This window comes from Macaca fascicularis, chromosome 5 (genome assembly GCF_037993035.2).
Source record: "Macaca fascicularis isolate 582-1 chromosome 5, T2T-MFA8v1.1".
Taxonomy (NCBI): Eukaryota; Metazoa; Chordata; class Mammalia; order Primates; family Cercopithecidae; genus Macaca; species Macaca fascicularis.
In genome coordinates, this window is record NC_088379.1 from 49304138 (window position 1) to 49327282 (window position 23145).

Sequence of the window (23145 nt, forward strand, 5' to 3'; positions counted from 1 at the left end):
CCAGTCGTGAAGTTAATGAAGAAAGATAAAGGAAGAGGAGGACCAAATAACATTGCTTCTATGTTAGAAGGAAATAAAACTGGCAAATATAACCCTTCCTTCCCCCAGTTTCAAACTCAAGCTCAAGCTGACCCTTAAAAACTAGTGCTTAGTAAGCGAAGGTTATCGAAGCGGAGTACGCCCTCCTGGCTTTTCGCGCTTGGACACAAATGAACGCTTTGACACCGATGGCTAAACTCCATCCGTCGGTGGTGCTGATCAAGTTTTATTCCTGAGCCATTTGTTGCGTTTATTTCTATTTTCTGCGCATTAAAATTGTAATTAATGATCTCATCCAAATTTGCTGTAGCAACCACCTTCCAATGGTGTATTACTTTAACATGCTGAATTTCCAAAATTGTCAAAGGGTTTTCCTTCTCCAGTCCGCGGTTCAACCCTGTCGGGAACGTAGAGACCAGTCAGAGATGGAAGAGATGAGAGAGTAAAGGAAACCACCCTTCAACTCCTAAACTCTAGATAGACATCCTACCACCACTGCCCAGGAGCTGGGACATCTCCATCTCCCGTAGCAACTCTAGAATTGAGAGTAGGGGCCAGAGTTTTGGAGAGGGTTTTCAAAAGCTTACAGTTCCCAGGACGTACCTAGCTACTTCTGTAACTAAAGTTTCCGCCTGAATTTTGATGATTCTACCCCCATGTAAACCCAAAAGAAATAACAACAACAATCAAAGGGAGAAAAGTTAAGGAAAAAAACTCCCTCACTGTTCTCAGGTCTAAACATCACCTGACAGATACATATTCCTATTAAACGGATTCAGTTTTCAGGGAATTGAGTAACCCATAAATGATAATGAACGCGGTGGGAAGCGATGGGAGAGGGGAACTCGGGAATGAGAAAAAATAAAGTGGAGGAGAAAGAACAGAAAAGGAAAGCAGGAGGTGGAAAGATGGAAGAGGACGATCCTTCGGCCTACAAGGGGATTAAGGACATCTATAGGCTTAAGGAGCAACAAATTAATTTACACAATTCTGGGAGAGCCCAGATGGCTTTTAATTAATCCCTTCAAAAGAAGGAGCCAGGCCAGGGCTGCGCCGGCTGCCTGCTCCATTAGCTCCATTTTACAAGGGACCAGACTTGGTTCGAGGTGAGGCGCCCTCCACAGCTAGTGGGGGAAGGGGATAGGATGACGCGAGCGGGCTAGTGGGGAAGCAAGGGAAGAATATGAACTGCTTTTCCATAAAAGGGCTGAGTTTTCATTATTCCTCTCTTTAAAAAGTAATACCCTCTTCGTCTCTGCTTCCCCCTCCCCTTTCTCATTTTATTTAACACAATTAATTGAGGCGGCCACTGGCCCCACCGCGGAACCGCACCACTCGCCAGCTCCCGCCCTTCCTGGCCCCGCCCACAAAAGAATGAAGTAGGGAGCGGGAGGGGACTAGGCGGGCGCGGCCCTAGGCCTCGCCCGCCTCAGCCAATCAGAGGGCGCGGCGCCCCCGAGTGGGCGTGCCCCAGGGGCGACGCGAGGGTCGAGGGGGCGCGCTATTGGACACGGTGGTTACGCCCCCGGTCTGCGCCCGGCTCCCCGGCCCCGGCCGCCTCGGAGTGACGTCCCTCAAAGTTCTCATTTTGGTCCCCCACTTACCCCTCCCTTTCGTCCCCCAGCTAAAGAGGGGTAGGGAGTGATGCAAATGTTTTATTACCTTTGAGAGCTTCATCCGAACTGTCAGGCCCAGAGGGAGAGAGGAAAGGAGAGAAAGAGCGGAGGAGCCGCGAAGAGGGTCAGTTTGGCCAGAGGACAGGACTTAGAAGAGCGAAGCCTGGGAAGCCGCGAAGAAAATGCCAGAGAGGAGAGTCAAAGGCGGAGAGTGAGAGGGAGAGAGAGGGCGCGGGGGTGGGGCGGGGGTCGCCAGGCCCGTTTACAGAGGTGGACTGACGAGCGGCGCCGAAACCCAGCCGTCAGACTTTTCACACTTAGTCTTTTGTTTTTCTGTGCTTTTTCCTTCCCCTTTTTCTTTTCAATATTGCAATACCAGTGCCCCGTGGCCCAGAGGGCAAGGCGGGTGGAGGTGAGGATCTGGGAGCCGCGGGGATCGGTGGCACTGCCCTTTCTGGCTCAGCAGCCCGGGGCAGCGCGGGCGGAGGAAGCCGGCCCAGAGGCTAGATCTCCCGCGGGCTGGATGCGCTTTCTCCCTGGGCACGGTGAGCGCCGAATGCGAATCAGCCGCCCGGCCGAAAGAGCAGCGCATCCCAGTAAGATCAGAGGAGCTCCACCGGCTGCACACGGCGTCCTTTGAACCTCCCCAAAGAAAGCAAGCCACCCCCACCCTCCAACTTCAAAGTGGAGATTAGGCAACTAACTTTGCTACAAACTCTCCGGAGCCAGCCTGGGTTTTGTTTTGCTTATTTCTCGGGGGCAGAAGATGAGAAGTAGCGCACTTTGAACAACTAGGGAAAGTGAAGAAGAGAGAAGAGCCGGGGATCGAATCTAGGACTCGCGGAACGAAAGGACTGCCTAGCCCGCCGGGACGCCTGCTTTTCTCGGCGAGCTGCCGCCTCCTGCGTGGAAGGTTTGGACATCTCTGCTGCGCAGCTAGAGGAGCAACTCCCGGCGGCGGCATTCTTGGCCCAGTTGGCAGCTCGCCTCCGGGCGCGCCGAGTGCCTCTCCGCTCGCGCCCTCGGCGCTTCCGGCTCCTCAGAGCCCCGCCGGGGGCACCAGCCATCGCCCTCGCTGCAAGGCTACGGGCTCCGGCCTGGCCGTGGGATGTTAGCGGTGGGGGCAATGGAGGGCACCCGGCAGAGCGCATTCCTGCTCAGCAGCCCGCCCCTGGCCGCCCTGCACAGCATGGCCGAGATGAAGACCCCGCTGTACCCTGCCGCTTATCCCCCGCTGCCTACCGGCCCCCCCTCTTCCTCGTCCTCGTCGTCGTCCTCCTCGTCGCCCTCCCCGCCTCTGGGAACCCACAACCCAGGCGGCCTGAAGCCCCCGGCCACGGGGGGGCTCTCATCCCTTGGCAGCCCCCCGCAGCAGCTCTCGGCCGCCACCCCACATGGTATCAACGACATCCTGAGCCGGCCCTCCATGCCGGTGGCCTCGGGGGCCGCCCTGCCCTCCGCCTCGCCCTCCGGTTCCTCCTCCTCCTCTTCCTCGTCCGCCTCTGCCTCCTCCGCCTCTGCCGCCGCCGCAGCTGCTGCCGCGGCCGCAGCCGCCGCCTCATCCCCGGCGGGGCTGCTGGCCGGACTGCCCCGCTTTAGCAGCCTAAGTCCGCCGCCGCCGCCGCCCGGGCTCTACTTCAGCCCCAGCGCCGCGGCGGTGGCCGCCGTGGGCCGGTACCCCAAGCCGCTGGCTGAGCTGCCCGGCCGGACGCCCATCTTCTGGCCCGGAGTGATGCAGAGCCCACCCTGGAGGGACGCACGCCTGGCCTGTACCCCTCGTGAGTACGACCACCCGCGCCCCGATGCCCGCCTGCCGTGCCTGTTCTGCCTACTCCCGGGTCGCGGCCCCTGGTGTGCATGCCGCTCGGTCCATCCTGTGGCCAGCCCCAGTAGTTTGGCAGCGCCGGAATCACACCAGTTAGGTTGGGCTAGGGCTTCCAGAAAGGGATTCTCGCTTTCCTGAGCTCGTGTGGCTGCATCCGAGCGCCTCCGTCTCTCTAAGTCTTGAGTACGCCTGAGCTGAGCTGGTGTGTGTGTGTTCGTGTGGACCACAACGCGGTGCGGGACATGTGTCTTGTCCCAGCCCCTGGCTGTTCCTGAAACGGCCTGCCAGGACCGCAGGCCTGGCCTGGGTTAGAGAGATGGGGAGGAGAGGCCACTGCATCCCTGCTTTCCCGCCTCCTGCCTGCCGTCCAGGGCCCCATTCCGCCTTTGCCAGCCTAACCCGCTGCCTCTCTTCGAAGCAGTGAGGCCCGGCAGCGGTGAGCCCTCCACCGCCCGAAGTGCGTGTATTTGCATGCAAGTCTCCTCCGGAGGAGACCTCTTCGCCCTCGCCGCCCAAGTACACTCGGCCTGGGTGAGCCCACTGAAGACAGGCCAGCGTCCCCGGGGCAGGGCGAGGGCTTCCAGCCGCTCCCCAGCGCTGGGCCAGCGCTTTCCCACCTGCCTCCACTCTAGGGGCTGGCACACGTTGCGTCCAGGCACATTTGGGGACATCGTGGAGCTCAACACCTTAACACAAGAAAAAGCCAGGGGAAGAGCGAGGTGAAGGGACACGGCCTGGGGAAAATGTGCCATCCCGCAAAGACCTTGCTTGAGGCATACTGAGTTGCCCCAAGATCGCGCTAGTCTTCAGGGCAGTCGGCCGCAGCGCTGCGGAGGTTTCCAGCCTTCCAGGTGTACTTCAGAGCCCAGCCTGGGGTTCTTTTCTCGCTCGGTTCTTCGCTTTTGAGCGAGTCTCCGAAGTTTCTTCCAAGTCTCCGGACCTCCTTAGTGCGGCTGAGCAGCGGTAACTGCTGGAAGTTGGGAAAGCCGAGTGGAGGTTCTCTTGGGAAGCCCGGGGACGGTGGCAACCGGGCCTGGCGGGGGTGCCAGGGAGACGCTATTGTATCGGTTTTGATGGCCGTATTAGGGGCCTCCAACAAAGGCTGTTCCTTTCCCCCCCTCCCCTTTCCCCCTCGGCTGCAGCGACGTTAGACTTGGGGGCGACTTAGCTCTCTTGTGTGCAAAAACAAGGACCCCTTTGTTGCCTGGACACAGGTTAAGGAAGCGTTGAAGGAAAAAAAAAATCTAGTTATCCTCATGCAAAGGCTCCAGGGCCGAACGAGCACCGACTGGATTAGGAGGCGAGAGTGGCCTTTTTCCGGCACAATTTAATAGGGCCTTGCGATTAGGCTCTGGCAAACTTTAGCAATAGGCTCCCTAGCTGTTTGACGTCGGTGTTGAGCAGAAGGTATTTACTGCTGCGCCAAACACTAGGCTTTTAAAAAACAGGTGGATGTAAAAAGGCAAAGGGAGACGCGCCGTTAGGCTGGAAGCGCCACTACACTTCTGGTGTACGCCACAGACTGAGCTTTCTTTTCCCACAAAACATTGTTTTTCGAGTTCGTTTTTTCCCCTAGTGCAGCCGCTTGTAACCGATTGTTTCCCCCGCTCTCTCGTTGTTTATTGGTTCTCACAGATCAAGGATCCATTTTGTTGGACAAAGACGGAAAGAGAAAACACACGAGACCCACTTTTTCCGGACAGCAGATCTTCGCCCTGGAGAAGACTTTCGAACAAACAAAATACTTGGCGGGGCCCGAGAGGGCTCGTTTGGCCTATTCGTTGGGGATGACGGAGAGTCAGGTCAAGGTGAGTGGACCTTGCACACCTAGAGGGATAGGTACCGCGCCTGTCGCGAGCGCGCGCGCGCGCACACATGGGCACACACACACACACACACACACACACACACCCCAAACTGACAAACAGTCGCCTGGGAGGTGCGAGTCGGAGGAGCCTGGGGAGAAGTTGAGAGTAGTGAAGGAGGGTGGGGACTACGCTGGGGTCTTGCAGGCGGGCAAACTCTTGATGAACAAAAGGAATCAAGCCCCCGCCTTTGAAATTAGGTTAATCTAGATAACAGCATGTGCTGGGGGACTCACCATTATTAGAGAATAAAAGCATTAATGAAATATCAGCCCAGAGAATAGATCAGGTCAGTCAGACAGCTTCTATATATCCTATCTGTAGAGATATCCAAGTTTTTGTTAGTCAATTCAGGCTCCACTAGTTATATAATTTCCTAATGTAGATCAGTATTACAGGGCTAGTCTATTAATTTGCAAGTAAAAATAAATAAATAAATCCACAGGATCTAACTACTTACCATAGATGAACCTGTTTTTTATCTTAGCTTAAGGCAATCGCTTTGGAATAGTAATTTTACAAATGAATTGACAAGATTATTACTAAATTATAGGCTTGAATTTGGTTTAAAATAAGTTTATCAACAGATTTAAGATTTGTACTATTCATGACAACAATTTATAATTAAAATATCACTTTCCTTATAATTGAGTTGTACAGTATATTTCCAGGGAAACAAATTTCAGAAATTTTTTCCTAAAAAATAAAGGGATTGAACAAGCTGGGTAAATTCAATCTGATGGTTTCCTGTATTTCCAATAGTCTCTTTTGTCCTTCTTTTTCAGTTTGTTATGTTTGTTTCTTTGGGGTGTGAGTCTGTTTTCATTAGTTCTATTGTTGCTCCTTAAATTAAGTAGGAATAACATTAGCCATGTCTGCTGGCTAGTGTATTTCCCCCTGGACAGCCATCATAAAATACATTTCAGGAGTGATTCTGTATGTGGCCATTAGGATACCATCACAGTTAAAATTATTTTTGCAGTAGGTTGGTACAGAGCCTACTGCGATAATCTGGAGGTCTTCCTTTTTCACGGTAAATATGTCTATATGGCTAGAAGTGAATTATTATAGCTGTGTAAAGAAAATAAAGATCACTTTCTTAACAATTCTGATTCTCTAGATAAAATACATAATGGAAGACAGAATAAAGGGAGGATAATTCAGTATCTCTGGAAAATAGGTTGCTTCTTGCTGATGCTTTAGGTAAAATATATGTCAAGCACCACGAATAAGCTTAAAAATATTTGTGTTAAATGTCTTGGGCAGGAACACAGTTAAATAACACTTGAAAGAATAGACATGCCAATTGTGGACAATAATGTAATTGACAATATTTCACGTTTTAAAAATAACCAATGATAATTCTAGCCTCTGCTTTACTTTGGGCTTATGAAAAACATTAAAGGTGATTTGAAGTTTGTATTTGAAGTTTGTATTTTTTTTAAGTGCACCATACATTGAAAATAAAAACAGGGAGGCTATTTTTTATCTACCATGTTTGTACACATTCAGATTTGAGATTAAGTGAAACAAACAAATGTTCAAAAGTGAAAAGGAGAACAGAAGTAATTGGAGCAAATGCTGTGCGTTCCCCCCACAATCTACATCGAAAAGCAAGTACATGTCAGGTTGTTCGAAATTTCTTAATTTAAGAAAGTAAATAAGGAATAAAATCACAGCCACTGTGGGGCAACTTTATGAAGGGGGAAAAGTTTTCAACTTCAAACTAGAAGGCAGGAAAGTAAACCCGCTTTTAGGGACACTCATTTTTAACTTTCCAAGTTTTGTTTTTACTTTTGAGAACTCGCTCGCTGACAACCTCAATAATCTTGTGTTACCATCGCTATGGCAACGGGGGTCAGTTTGTTGGTGCCAGTTACGGGGGAGTGGTGGGGGGGACGACTTGGGGCGAAGGAGACTGACGGCCGAGACAAGGGCGGGCTGCGAGAGTTGCAAGGGAGGGCAGCAGGCCTTCGGGGGGCCGCGGGAGGGCCATCGAGATGCAGGGGTGGTAGCACGGCCTGGCTCTGCTAGTTCAATTCCTCTCCCTTGTCTCCCCTCTCCTCCCTTTTCTCCGCCTTCAGGTCTGGTTCCAGAACCGCCGGACCAAGTGGAGGAAGAAGCACGCGGCCGAGATGGCCACGGCCAAGAAGAAGCAGGACTCGGAGACCGAGCGCCTCAAGGGGGCCTCGGAGAACGATGAAGAGGACGACGACTACAACAAGCCTCTGGATCCCAACTCGGACGACGAGAAGATCACGCAGCTGCTGAAGAAGCACAAGTCCAGCAGCGGCGGCGGCGGCCTCCTACTGCACGCGTCCGAGCCGGAGAGCTCATCCTGAACACCGCCGCCCGCCGCACCTTCCCGGCTCTGGCCTCCACTTCTGGGGCCGCGAGGGGCGCGGGGACCGCGCGCACGCCGCGCCTGGCCACCCCTCTGGGCCCGGAGGACCCGGCCCTGCCTGAGGGGACCCTTTGCTATTTTTGAGATGTACATATCTATTTTTTTAACCTGGAAGTTGTGGGAGGGGATGTGGGGGAGAGAGACTCCGGGGTTGACAAGGCAAGGAAGAGCACCAAATGCACTGCGTAAATGACGCTACTGAAACCCGCAGCCGGGCCACGGTCCCAGTCCTATCCCCATCGGCGGGCAGCGGCCTCAGCGCCCGGGTCCCCCTGGCCCCCAGCTTTTGCCCCCGCGGGCGGCGGGGTAGGGGGCGCCGAGAGGTGCTGTGGAAGGGTTCACGCCCATCGCGCACGGGACCTCGGAGCCAAGCGGGCGGGCGCTGCCACCGATGGGAAGAGGGAGGTTTCTCCCCCCCACACACTGCTGTGCGACTAAAGTAACCTGTTGAAGGCTCTTTGTAAATAAATCGTGAGTTACACTGACTAGAAGTTACTTTATTGTGAATATTTAAAATGTAAAATGCTTTTTTGAATTTCGTATAAAAAGATGGACCTTCTTCCTTCTTCTCCTCCCCTTTGAAGAGCGACTCAAGCCACACCTTCCCTTTTATTTTGAACTTCATTTGAGAAGCGTAGAATAGAATGTCATCACCTTCTCCGTCCCCTCCTCTCGTTCCTCTTTCCCGTTTGGATTTGCAGAATCTCACCTTTCCCCTTCACCTCTTCTCTCCCTGCCCTGCCCTGCCCACCCCTTGGATCTGCACTGCGCTCCCGCATCCTCCGGACTTGAAGTGGAAGACGTGGGAACCAGGGAAGGCCTCTCACCTGCCTCCTTGTTCCTCTGAAATTGCACAGTCGTTTGTTGCTATTTATTAGTGATTTAAAGAAAGTATTGGGGAGGGAGGGGCTACAATAGCTTGTATTTAACTCCTTTCTGATAAAAATGCGTGTTAAAGTAGATGGTGGGAATTGTTACAACCGCTCTGGGTCTGAAACATAAAAATCCATTTAGTTGCTGTAATTGAATTTGAAGTGTTTTGTATCATAAGAATACTATAGTATATGTAAATTGTTTTCTTTTTTAAGCTAATAATGGTGATATATTAGCATCTTTAACATTTATTAATTTATATAAGGAATTCGGTTTGTAAAGAGAAGAAAATCCCCTTTGCAAGACCAGTTAAATGTAATGCACTTTCTGTTTCAAAGGATAAATCAAATTAAAAAAAACAGTTTGAAGACGTCTGTTGCCTTGAATGAAAGGGTACAGATCATCTGATCTCATCAGAGATCTCAAATAATAAAAGTCAAGACCACAAAGAAATGGTATATCGGTTTCTTGGGTGAAATAGCTGTTACTTAATTTTTTTTTTCTTTGGATGAGTGATGTCACATTTCTCATTCTCCTGGATAGGAAAATAAAAGAAATGCAGTCCCACTCATGGCGATTCTTGAAGAGACTAGTCTAGCTAACTAGCTGCTTCTGATGTCTGTGTTGTCTAATTTCTTCGTGATCGCTTTTTCCTTTTCCAGGAAGTCCCTGGGGTTGGGGGGCAGTTGGGAAGAGCTCATTTCCATATATCCAAGATAGCTCCTCAGTCAGCCCCTATTCGATTAGCTTAGAGGAGGCAGCAGAGCTGGCTGGTTGAGTAGCACTGCTATTTGATGCTAATATTTCTCCTCCTGTAGCTGTAAGACTGCAGAAATTGTGGAAAGACAGAAGCCTTGATTTTACTAAACATTACTGTAGCAGGATGAATTTAAATAAAACTTCCTTTAACTGGTGTAAAAATCTTTTAGGGTTAAGAAAGCAATGTCATAGTTTCTACAGCTGAATTTGAAAAGAAAAGTGGGGGGGTGGGGGAAGGCCTGGGCGGTATCACTGTTTTGGGATCTTTTTGTTTTTAGACACTTGGTTTCAGGCTCAGTGAAATATCATTACCTCCTTAGTGTTTCAGGTTAATGAGCTTGTGTTCAAAGAGAAAAAAAATCAATAGAGTTCAGTAGATTCTTCAGGCTAAAGAAAGTATAGGTCTGTTTTGTTCCCTTGAAAGTAAAAAATAGTTGAAAACTAAAATTTTCACAAATTCCACAAAATGAAATTGCCTAAAGAGAAATTATTGTAGAGTGCAATGCTAATAGCACGGTTTAACAGAAGGGCTGAAAATCTGTCCTCTTTTTTGTTTTTTCTAGTTTGTGAAGTTCTCAGGGAGTTTCAAACTCTTCTGAATTTCCATCTTCTTAGTATGACTAAGGGATGTGTCCTTCAGAGGAGCAGCTATTTTGAAGGAGGCTTTGCTCTGCTGGGATAATTTCTATTTTCGCTGTGAATAATACCTTCTTTTCTTTCTTTTTTCTTCTTTTGTTTTCCTTCCTTTTTTCTTTCCTCCCCTTATCCTTTCTTCCCTTCCCTTCCCCCCTCCTTCCTTCCTTCCCTCCTTCCTTCCTGCCTTCTTCTTCCTTTTTTCCTTTCTCTCTCCCTCTATATTTCTTTCCCTTTTTATAAAAAGACAGCGGTGGGTGGGTAGGGAGGACACATCACCTATTGTCCTGCAACTGTACTTTATCATTTAATTTTTGAAAATGAGAACATTTTTTCTGCTTTATTTCTTTTAGCCTTTACTCACCCCTCTTCTGCCTTGAAAAGCCAAGTAACTTTTTATTTATTTATCTTTCTAAAAAAAAAAAAAACACAAAAACTCACAATACAATTAGAATGTTATTTCCAGAATATAATAATAGTAGTAACAGTAGCAGTGGCAGTAATATAGTAGTAATAGTCACAGAAAACTTGGAACTAAGATTGAAGCTTTTTCTCAAAAAGTAAACAGGTTGATAGCGTTTATTCCAAGTTAGAGGTGTGGGAAGAAAACTCTCACAAATCCCTTAGGAAGTGTTCCTCTGTGCTCTTCACCTTTCCATTCTGAGCATCTGAGAAGGGTGAAAGCTGATGCCTGGACTCCACTCCACAGGCAAATCTGCAGAGGGCGGACGGGTCTTTGCGCTCGCCACCCAGAGTACTGATGTGCTCTGAGGTGTGTGGGTGGCAGCCAGAGTTGTGCTCTGGGGCCAGGCTACACTGGCATTTGTTCCTCTTTTCTACTTGACTGCAGCAGTGGCTTGAGGTTTCCAGTTAATTTACTTCCACGCAGGACTCCAGCTAGCCCCCAGTTGCAACTGGCCCCGTAAAACTGGGAATGAGAGAGAAGGGGGCACCTTACCCCTAATTCTCTTATTCTTGGTTGGTTTGATTTATTTCCATTTATATGCAACAAGAACAGTTTTTCACAAAGGTTAGTGTGGCGGGGAAACTGAGGAGACACTCTACAGCTCAAGTAATGGAGAGTAAGAATCATTTTTCATTTTGGTTCAAAAATTTTATGGCATTAACAACCATAAAGCGTCTGATTAAGTCTGCCAACCAACCATTACAGCTAACGGGGTCATGCTTTAAAAATAAAAAGTCACAGCACGTGGCCTGATGGACCACCGCATTTAAAAAGGCTTATGGAAAACAGACAAAAACAAGGGTGTGTGTGTGTGTGTGTGTGTGTGTGTGTTGAAAGAAAGGGTAAAACTGCTTTTTCATTTTTGTTGGTATGTGTTTCTTTTCCTAAAAAGGAAAAGGCAATGGAGCTGCGTGGGAGATAAAGAGTGGAAGAGAAGGGCCCTGGACCTGTGTCTCACATGTCCCAGCAGCATTCGCTGCTTCTACTCAATTCTCTTTCTAGGCCCCAAAGTCCAGGCTCAATTCTTCCACTTGATGAATAATTTTCTCTTTGGTTCACATTCAGGATTCTGTAACTTCAAGCTCCATACCTTTCTTCCCAGAAGTTGTGGTGTGTTGAGCGGCTTTCCAAGCTTGTGAGCAGTTTAATCCACTATTCCTTTCCCTGTTTTGGAGACAGTGGGAAGAGGGGGAACTGAAAACCACTGATTCTCTTCCAAAATTTCCTCATTGCTCAGTGGGTAAGCAATTTGGACTGCAAACCGACTTTTCTTGGAAATGCTTTACTAGGTAACAGAGACCAGGGTGCATTTGCAGCCTTTTGGAGCCTAATATTGTGTATTAATAGATGAGTATGTTATTATACCAGCATCAACTTGCCCACACTGCCCTGTCCTTTAAGTTGATGATCAGCAGGGACACACACACACACACACACACACACACACACACACACACACACACACACGAGGTGAAATTCCACTAGGGAACTCCTAGCACTGAATAGTTTAGAGACACAGTGGCTCCTTTGTTAATCACTGACAATAGGATCTTGTAGTAACAACAAAGGTAAGTGGTAGATTTCTTCTGTAAACTCTATTTTTTGTTAATTCGAACAAGTTTCTCTGCACTAAATTTCTTCCTTCTTGCCATACACACAGATACATGCAAAAAGTGGTCTTTCCTCCTCTTGTGACTTTTTTTTTTTTTTTTTACAGTTATTCAGGGCAATTATTTTATTCCTTTTTTTTCTTTTGACAGGAAAGTGTGCATTTTTTTCTTCTATAGCATTTAGACTGTGAGTTTCAGGGAGAAGCATATTCTCCCTAATGTAGCCCCTTTTAAGATCTGTAGAAAACACAGCACTATAACTCTCTCTCCCAGCCTATTAATGGAAAGTTTGAATGGGGAGTAATGATGGTTTGAGCAGGATGACTAAGGAATAGGATATTTTCCTGAAATTGAGCCTTCAGTGTTCCAGAGATTGGCTTAGAGTTGTTCCACAAACTGAAAGTTTATCTGAGAGTGGATTCACTCTCTAGTCTTCCCCTTTGATCCAACATTGGTCACCCAAAGATGAAAAGTTTAGATGTGCATCATTTGTTCTGATGCTCCAAAGCAGCCACTTCTATTGACTAACATACTTGAAGACTTTAAAGAGTAGAGCATAATGTCTGTGTGGTGTTTGCTATCTACTGGTGGGTGACCAGAATTCTGAAGTAGAAGTTTCATTCAGAGTTTCTATTTTAGTATACTTTGAATAAGGGCTAGTTTGGTTGAAGATATGTTTGAAAATGGATTGCTTCCTCATTGTCAGGAAAGAGTTTTCACTATGTAATTTAAATAAGTGCAAATTATTTTTTCAGAGGGGCCTTACCACCCTTCTGGTAAAACATTTTGCCTATGTCTACCTCAGGAAAGCCAAAAGAAATTATGAGGCATAATTATCCTATGTATTTACTTATTATAAGGGACAGATATATCAAAATCAGGAAGTAAGCTGGTCTATAAATTTCTTTTATCTCTGTAACATATAATTTTATTTTTGGGGGGTTGAGTGGATACATTATGAAAACACTGTCCATCATCAATAAATTGTTTGGGACAAATCTATGTGCATAGACCACAGAAAGTTAAGATTGCTGAAAATCCATTGACTTAGTTATTACCACATGGTCTAATCATCTTCAAACAAAGACATTCAACAAATTTTCATGTCTTTAATCTGAACTCCATACAGGAGTCCACGGTTTATAGTAATTTCTCTATTTATAATTTGCCAGCTTTGGCCCTTGCGTTTTATGCTGTGGCTCAGCTCTTGAAAATAATTTTGGAAATTTTTTCCTTTTACCCTAGATTTTTCTTCCTTGTCTGTACTCTTTACTTGGTCTGCAAGGATTTGTCAGTTTTTATTCTCAAAACCAAATGGTCTCAAGTGAATGAGAGTGTATAAGGAATCTTTCATCCTTGCCACAAGATCACAATGATCAAGAGATCATATAGTGATTGAGAGCAGGTCTCCACAGGTAGATTAGGGATGATAATTGCACCTACTTCATGGAATTATTGGAGAATGAAATGAATTAATATATATGAATAGTACCTGGCTCCTAGTAAGCTATGAAAGTTGTAGCCATCATTGTTGTCATTACCATCACCATCATACCAGCAGCAACAGCAGCAGTAGTAGCACCATCAAGAAAGGCCCCATCTTAGATTGCCTTTAACTCTAGCCCTGCTATCTTGTGCAACCAAGGAAAGATTATGAAAAGTGAAAGTGGAAAGAGAAGTTATGACAGCAAAGGAGGTTTTCTTCTATGTGAACCTTAAAGCCTGACTACCTGAAGTGGTTTTTGAATATTTTAAAAATTATTTTTATTTCTTCCTTTAAAAGATGGATCCTAATTCCTGTGTTCCTGGGTATAGGTTAAATTCAGGGTCTTGCTTCTGGTGAATACAGTGTAGGTTACTCTCCTTGTTCTTTCTCTTGGATCACTTGATCTGGAGGAAGCCAGCTACATTGTTGCCCCCATATAGAGGTTCATGTGGTAAGGAACTGAGGCATCTGAAAAATCAGTCCCAACTTGTAAGAAGTGTAGGTGAAACCTGGAAGCAGATCCTGCAGTCCCAGGCAAGCCTTTACAGGATGGCAGCTCCAGGTCAACATCTTGACTGCAGGCTTATGCTAGGCCCTGAGGCAGAATCGCCCAGCTGAACCCACCAGGATTCCTGACCCTTAGAAACTGTGTCAGATCATGTTTATTGTTTTAAGCCATTAAATTTTGGGACAATTTGTTACATAGCACAGATAATCAATACCATATCTAATAGACCTATCTTTGTTCTCTGGATAAACAGTAGTCTATTGAAAGTAAAGATTCTTGAAGAAGGCATCTTTCATGATTACTTAAAGTCATTTGAAAATGCCACCAGACTGACACTATGTGGTATGAAAGGAAGCACCACCGTTAACTTCATTAGGGAGAGAAGACTTGAGCCCTAGTGCTGGTTTCTATTTTTTGCCAGTAACTTGATCCCAGACATTTCTTCCTCTATACAATTATGTCAATTAAACTTTCACAAAGTTGTTGTGAAACTCAAAAGCAAAAAGTCTTTATAAAGTGACATACAAATGTAAGAGCTGATGATTATATCCTGTAATATTGCTGTGTAGTTTGGCTAAATATGTCATAACTGGTGCTTCCCATGAAGAAATCTCAGACATGGACAGAACCTGGATCTGATTCACAAGCCAGTACTACTTATCTTCTCTCCACAAGACGCGGCCAGAGACACACTTCCAACATTATTCTGCCTGCTTGGATGATGGGAAATATAAAAAACAAACAAACAACAAACAAATAAAAAACCCAGAAACAAACAAAAACCTCAGGGAAAGAAAAGAGACACAAAGAAAAGAAGGGACACCGAATTTCAAGTTAGGAGTGAGCATTTGGAATTTGCCCCTTTTATCTTTCCTTTGAAAACTAGGGATATGACTTTCTTTTGAGAGAATCAAGGTTGCAAGAAGGCAGGAGATGGGGGAGTGGGTGAGAGGTGCTAAAGCTGCAGTTGATTTCCTGGAGCATAAGAAAGGGAGGGAGGTAGCAAGCCCTTAAAAGAATAGAGCAAGACCCCTAAGAGTCAGGGGAACCAGCTCTTGATTAAGAGGGAAAGCTCCCGTAGACCTTGCTTTTTGCAGTGTGAATTTGGGCCTTACTTGCCAACTGAAGTTGATGGGCAGAAGGTTCTTCCTCTTTGACCATCTACTCCACTTTTGCACACCTCTCCCAACACTACCAGAAGCAGAGTGAAGCCAGGGGACCAGGGAAACAGTACAAACAGCAAATACAGTTGAAAACTTGGGCTTCAGTACCTCTGATATAAAAAGCAATCTCACTGCCTGTCTAGGTCTTCTTGATAAACAGAATTCAAAGAGAAAAAAGGGACTGCAAAGGCCAATATGAAATCAGCACGTTGTCATTAACTTCCATTAGACAGAAAGTAAGGGACAAATGGATGAATCCAAGAGCCCTTGCTGTCAGCACACTTAAGGTGACTGTGTCAGCCAGGGACCCATGCTCTACCTGCAAGGGCCATGATGGTTTCCAAGTGAATAGTATCTATCTATCTATCTATCTATCTATCTATCTATCTATCTATCTATCAGTCATCTGTAGTATAGTGCTGTGTTGTTTTGCCCAGGAGAAGAAAGTGCCTCAGAGAGACTTGATAGGCCAAAGTGGGTGACAATTTGGACAGAGCTATGGCAGTACTACCTCTTGGAAAACTTTTAGACCTGGAATAGTCAGACTTTGAGGGCATAAGGTCACATACTGCTTGTTTCCTGTTGTATCCTCGGGACATTGTGCATGCTCAGGTACACACACACACACACACGCACACACACACACACACACCCCATAAGAAGTGATAGGAAACTTTGTATTCTCTTGATGGTTTTAAAGAAAATGATAGACCTTTAATGCAACTCTCTCCCTTATTTTACTCCGGAAAGAAATGATCTTCAGGCCATCAGGAGTCTCTCCTTTGTCGTCGTCGTAGTCTTCTTTTTTGCCTAGGCTGGAGTGCAGTGGCACGATCTCCGCTCAATGCAACCTCCACTGCCCAGGTTCAAGCGATTCTCCTGCCTCAGCCTCCTGAGTAGCTGGGATTACAGGCATGCACCACCACGCCCGGCTAATTTTATATTTTTAGTAGAGATGGGGTTTCTCCATGTTGGTCAGGCTGGTCTTAAACTCCCGACCTTAGGTGATCCGCCTGTCTCGGCCTCCCAAAGTGCTGGGTTGACAGGCGTGAGCCACTGCACCCTTCTACATCTGATTATCATGTAATAGTTTGACAAACTGCTAGAAAAAGAAGCATGCACAGCTTAAGGAGCAAATGGATGAATTTCATGTCTCTCACAGACTCCATCAGAGGAGCTGCAATACCAAACTTAGATTTCCAACAGTAGTTTCTTTGAGACAAAAATTTGGGATAAATAAATACAACTAACTCCTAAATGTTTTAACTGGAGTTTCCTAGTGTTACAGGATTCTCTCTAATTAAGACTTGGAAGCATTTCTCGGTCACCTTCCATGTCTGCCTCATTCTATTCTCAGTGCCTGAAAACTCCGGATGCAGGGTGGAGACTTTTGCATCTTTAGAGACTCTTCTTGGTGAACTGATCCTTGGAGGCTAAGTAAGGTTTGAGAGGCCTGCAGCAGAACCTTCTGCAGGTGGCAGCGGCTTCACTGGTGGTGTGGGGGATGAAGTCGACTTCCTCCTACCCTGTTGGCCAATGTTACAATTAGGCTGTTTCTTTTAGTCCACTCTTTTCCCTTTCCCCCAGAAGAACAGGGTATTTAGGAGCCCCTGTGCCCTAAAAAGGGTATGTATTCTACCTTAATGGCCTCATCGTTCAGTTCCTTTTCTTCAGTGCTTTTTCTATCATGCTGACTTACAGCAACAGACACCCTGCTGTCTAGGAGAGGCTAGGAAAAGCCTTAGGTGTAGTCCTGTGCCTCTCAGAATCTGGTGTCCTCTACCCCATGACTGGGAATTGGATAGGAATGGGGAATGGTGTGGTGGTCCTCCGGGCTCAGTCACACAGCTGAACTCCCGGCTGTCTTATTTTATCTGTTCCTATCCAGCTGGACAGAAAACTCACCGTTTCCCATACCCTGCGTTTCTCGCTCAATGCGGGCACAAACCAGGCTCTCTGAAGAGCAGGGTGGGTATAAAAGCAGAGAATGAGGGAAATCTGCTTTTCCCGGGGGGAAAAGGTCCTTATGTGGAGGGAAAGACTTCCTGGACTGGGACCACTGTTCCTATGGGAAGAGTTTGGAATGTGCTCTGTGGTCCCACCTACAGGAAGGAGCTATAGAATCTCTCCGAATGCCTGAAGAGGCTGTGCTGGGCCTGGGCCTCCCAGAACTTCCCCTTTAGGTGAGGAGAGACCTGAAGGACCTAAAGGCTGGAGCTCCCAGGAACGACTCTGGTTTTAAAAGGGCCTGGAAAGAAAACATGCAGAAGTTGTAGGGGTTACTATTCCCTTTCAATCACGACAAAGGTCAAAATGAGACAAATCGGAATTAGTCTTGATTAAATGAGGAGTCAAAAAATGCGGTTTTGTCTGTGTTGTTCTCATCTGCTCCGGAACAAGTCTCTCCCAACCCCGCAGGAGAATCCCATACAGAAGCTCAGGCTGGCCCTCTTTGCACACGCTGGGGCATCGAGTCCAATGGGTGCAAGGGGGACGAGAGGGCAAGCGCGTGTCTATGAGGGCGGGTTTCATGGCTGAACTTGCTGAGTGGGTGATCCCAGGACTAAGGCAATTAGAACGCTCGGGATTAGCTGGCTTCTGTAGTTTGCTTATCGACGGCTTTAAGCCCAGACGGCACCACGTCTGCGACAAGACATCTGTATCCATCGCGCAATCTGTTAAAGCGCCGACTCTCGTGGAAAGGGCGCTGCAGGCCCCGGATCTTCCCAGAAGCTCCACCCTCCCCCTCAAGGGCAGGAAATGGCATCTGTGGCCGCTGACCGGTTGTCCAGCTGTCGCTGCCTTCAGTTGTCCACCTGTCCCTTCCTTTACACACCCTTCCTTGCGTGTTCTCTCCTCTGCGACCCTCCCACAGTTTGGACTGAGCTGAAATCCAGTCATGGCGCATCTCGGGGACCTAGTCTCCACACGCCACCAGGTTCTTGATAATACATCTTGCGTCTACTTTCGGGGATGTCAAGGCCCAGGAAATTCAAGTGAGCTTGGATGTGCCCGGCACTGTGTTTCCTTCTCTGGTCCAGTTTCTACCTTTAGGCAAATTCTTTACTGAGCCCGACCGAACGAAGTCTGTTTGGGTTTAGGACGTTGGTCGCCACACCTGGCCCAGTTCCCTCGTGCTGGGGGCAGGCTCCGGGCCCCGGGGGCCCTGCAGCCTCAGCCTGGGGTGCTGGACACACGCGGGTCTCGGAGTCTGTACGCTCCACCCACTGCTGCTACCAGTGGGCGGCCAGCTGGACTCCCTCCCGCAGGACAAGTTCCCGGGAGGTCCCGCCGAGACCGGTGGTACCATCATCCCTGGGTATCGCCGTTCCAAGAGCATTGCCAGAGGCGTGGTTTTGCAGAGAACGAAACTGGGGTGTCCAGGGTGGAGCCCAGCACAGCACGCTCTCCCTACTTTCCCTACCTCCGATGTTTTCAGGACAAGCTTCGGAGACCCAGCCTGAGCTTCCCACGCCGGGCACGCCCCCAGTGGGTCTGGCCTGCAGCTCTGCGCTCTGGATCCTGGAAGCAGTGGTGCCCGGCTCTACCCAGCGGTGCCTGTTGCGCCCTCTGCAGGCCGGGCAGGCTCTCCAACGCTGACGCGCACCCCGGGTGGAGTACCGGACGCGGTTGCCATTCTCCCCTGGGCCCGGGGTAAATTTGCACCTCTGATGTGGCCAACGCCCTGCGCCTCCGCTGACCCAGGGGAAGGGCCTGGTGCACTGGGCGTCCCCTGGATCGCGGAGGTACAGCGCGCGGACAGCGGATGCCAGAGCGTCGCTGGGGAAGGCTGGGCCTTGCAATTCGCATACCGGTGCGGGCCCTCTTCCCCGAGCTCCTGGGATAAAGACATCGGGCACACTGTGCTAGTTTCCGGGGGGTAGTTTTCAGTCTTCTCTCTTCCTTGCTTGGTTATTACTTTGAAACCGAAAAGGCAACCACATCTATGCTGTTTTTTTGTTTGTTTGTTTTCTTTTTCTTTTTCTTTTCTCTTTTGACGGAGTTTCGCTCTTATTGCCCAGGCTGGAGTGCAGTGGCGCGATCTCGGCTCACTGCAACCTCTGCCTCCCGGGTTCAAGTGATTCTCTTGCCTCAGCCTCCTGAGTAGCTAGGGTTACAGGCGCCCGCCACCACGCCCGGCTATTTTTGTTTGTTTTTTTTTTTGTTTTTAGTAGAGACGGGGTTTCGCCTTGTTGGGCAGACTGGTCTCGAACTCCTGACCTCAGGTGATCCGCCCACCTCGGTCTCCCAAAGTGCTGGGATTACAGGCGTGAGCCAGCGCGCCCGGCCGGACTTGACCATTTAAAAAACGTAATGAATGACACATTTAGAGACTTGTGTACACACGTGTGTTCGTATGTTCACATTTACCCACACACCTTGATTTGTCCCCTGCCCCAGTCTCCCTGCGTTCCTGCCTCTCCACCCTACCCCGCAGCTCCCACCAGGTATGTTCTAGAACAGATACAGGTTGCTAGCACTGTCCACTAGCTGTCCCCAACATCAGTTACAAGTCTCCGCGAGGGACAAAAACATCTGTTCAGGCAGAGACCGGGAAGTCAAGACTGCGGGTGCCGCACTGCGGGGATGCACAAATCCGGAGCCGCCTCAGAAAGAGCCCCTTGCCCCCTCCCGCTTTAGTCGGCGGTGGCAAAAGCTTTTCGAGATAGCAGGTTCTCTTGCAGAATGGCACTGTGAGGCCGCCCGAAACGCACACAGCAAGGGCGTCCCGCGGTTCCCCCCACCCCCACTCCACCCGCCCCCGACCTTTGATCTGTTGCTGCTCCCTCGGCTCGGGGAGGAAACTTTCTCCTCCACTCCCTTTTTCCTTGCGAGAAAGCGGTTTGCATCTGCGCTGTTGTCCCGCAGCGCGCCTGCCGGGAGCAGGTGGAAGGGTGCGGCGCCGGGGGCGCGGAGGCGCGGAGGCGCGGACGCGCGGGGCTCGAGTCTCTGTCTCCGAAACCCCACAAGCGAGGGCGTTTGAACAATCTCCCCAAGACAGAGAGAGGGGAGGCAGAGCCGCCTTCAGTTACACATAATTTTGTATTGTTTATGTTTTGCTAGGTAGTACATGCACATGGAGAAAAGAAATTCAAGCAGGACAAAAGAGTGCACATGCAAGCTGGTATTCAAATATATCCTCTTGGGTGCTTAATTCATCTAAGTAGCGTGTGAGCTCTTGGATTTCTGTGTGCAGAGAGGTTCTTATAGATCTTCGTACTCCCGGACCCAGACAGACAGTTTCCTGAATCAGCCGCATCGCTGACAATTTCTAACTTGGTGGTTTCTCATCGCACCTCCTCAGTAGTTAGCCCTGCGGTTTCTGGCGAGAACGGCGGCCTTCCCTGCCCGGTTCTATGCGAGTGTAACCAGCTCTCTGTGACTTCTGAAGTGAGGGCTCCTGGTATCAAACACTCGTTATTGACTACCTTGAGATCTAATGTGGGTGGAGGTATATGGGGGGGGGCGCGCTCATTTTTCTTTTCATTTCTCGATTCCATTCACAGTTAACGTTACTGATGGTTAATAAAATGTAGCTTGTGACTGTAATATCGGGACGGAGCTGTCCCAATAAATGTCACAAGACATAAGACAAAAAAGTATCTTGCGACTGTACGCGGGACTGCATTGCTCCCAATTTTGGCTATAGATGCACTAAAATAACCTGTTAACACACACCAAAGTGCATCCTTATAATAACCTCCTCAATCATTTATTAAAAGTCGTGTCAAGTAGGCCCGTATAATTCATCTCTATGCAAATACATCAATGTCAGGCCATTAGTGTATTGCTCAGGTTTTTATTAAAGTGCATTCTTTTTAATTCAGCCCCGTAAAATACGAGCCCCATTGCTCAAGAATTATAGCAACTATTAGAGTAACATATGGGCAACATGCACTCAGAAAATAAAAACCAACAGATAAAGTGGCAGGGTCACATCGCAGGAGCAAACACTTAACAAAATGGCAGTGGGGTAATAGATTTTTCTCCCAAGGCCTTTGGCGAAAGGATGTCATGGGCATCAACACCTAAGGAAAGGCAGAGCCTGGAAGTTACTCTGCAAGGAAAGGTAGAGCCTCGAAGTTACTCTGAACTGTCTCAAACCCAGAACCAGCCTGGACTGGCATCTCTGGAGTTAGGAGAGGGGAAGCTTCCTGAGCTCCTCCACATTCGGCTACCATCTTTCTATAAAAGGATTTCAGCATACCCCAGAGAAAGGGGCTCTGCTTTTCTTAAAGCAAGAATCGCTTGAGAGATTTCGATGTAGGGTTTATGGCCCAAACGCTCCTCCCTCTCTCCTCTCCACTCCCCCACCTCCTTCCTCATCTTGGCCACTCTCATTCCATACTTGCCTCACTGGGAGCCCCACCCACCTCTAGTACTTTCTGGGATCCCTCTTCCCTCCCTGCCTCTGCAGGAAGGTTGAGAGGTTGAGAAGGCCCGTGGATGTGTAGGCAAATTTCCCTCTCATATGTGGAAACCGGTGTAAAAACTTCCCATTGAAATCAATCCGTAGCTAAAAAAAGAACGATTTTAGCTCTCGACTCAGAAGAAACTTAAATGCCCTCTGCCCGCACCCCTCACCTGGCATTGGCACTTGGGGCCGCCCAAGTTTCCCAGGTTAGAATGCATTGCTACAAATTTTGCCAAACCGGGGAGAGCTCTAGCCTGATCTGAGAGAGATTTTGCTATTTTAGTTACTGAAGACAGAGTGGTGGCCGATGGGTGGTGCCCTGCAGCCCTTCAGCAGACGCCTAGGCTTGAGATAGAATGAGGAAGAGAGACAGAAAAAGAGAGAGGGAGAGAGAGACCACGCATGAGCAAACTGGTTTGCAACAGCAGCTGACAAATCCACTGGAGAAGTCAGCAGCATCAAATTCAGTTTTTTATTTTTAATTGCCATTAGAACAATCAATTTTCAGAGGCTGGAAAATGAGCCTCAAATCCAGAACATAATACAGCCTAGACAGAAAAAGAGAGAGAAAAGTGGAAAAAACTCCTAAGAACAATCTCCCAGATTTAATGAGAGAGTCGTCCACATCCTCATCACCCCAGGATGGTAATTGAGCAGATCTATTAACTTGTTACACTAGATTTGTTTAAAGAGACTATTACACAGTCATTTAATCAATTTGTTACACTGGAGGTCCTGACTTATGAGACACTTGCCTTATGATTCCTTAATGACTGAATTAATTTGTTTTAATAAAACCAACATTGTGTACAAGTACATTTCTAGAAATGTAATTTTGGAGACAGAACAGTCCAATGCTTCATCTGATTAGGTCCTTTCTATGGTTTATCAAAGTCTGTAGTTTCTGACATAGCTGCTTGTATGGAGTATTTTTCTTTTTTATAGCGCCATTAATTTAATATGGATCATTAGTTCTTTATACACATGCATGTTCTGACAAATGTACCCAATGAATAATGCAGCTAATGTGCTTAGGCCCAAATGCATCACATCATAAACAGAGACCTCTGCAAAAATAACAACAATGAAATGAAACACTACCTCCGGTCACCATGGTCATCATCAGGGTAGCACACCAAGTTATATTTAAGTCTCGTTTTGTAGATCAAGACATGTTTGGCCCTAGGATTATATCAACATAACCAACTGGGTCTAACTATGTAGTGAACACAAATAGATTTATGGTGAATTAAGGTTGTCTTGAGAGCAGATGCAGGACAAGAAAATCGGTTTTGCTCTTGATGGAAGCTGACGTGTGTGGAATAAAATGTAAATAAACAGAAAGTCCCCAAGAAAAGTGCCTTGATGTTATTGATTATGTAAAATAATTAGGACATTACAAATGATAATGCACTACAAATTTTTGGCACGTATAGCTTGATTTTTTTTTTTCCAGAAGAAACGGTGTAGGCTCTGAAACACC

At 47.8% G+C, this 23145-nt stretch overlaps 1 protein-coding gene across 1 annotated transcript; it reads left to right on the forward strand.

The window, feature by feature from the left end:
* The first annotated feature begins 1696 nt into the window (after positions 1-1696).
* NKX6-1 (NK6 homeobox 1) lies at positions 1697-9075 on the forward strand. The gene is made up of 3 exons (XM_005554893.5): positions 1697-3433; positions 5116-5288; positions 7430-9075. Exons 1-3 carry the CDS (start codon positions 2764-2766, stop codon positions 7685-7687), a joined length of 1101 nt encoding a protein of 366 aa, XP_005554950.1. The 5' UTR covers positions 1697-2763; the 3' UTR covers positions 7688-9075.
* Positions 9076-23145: the final 14070 nt, after the last annotated feature.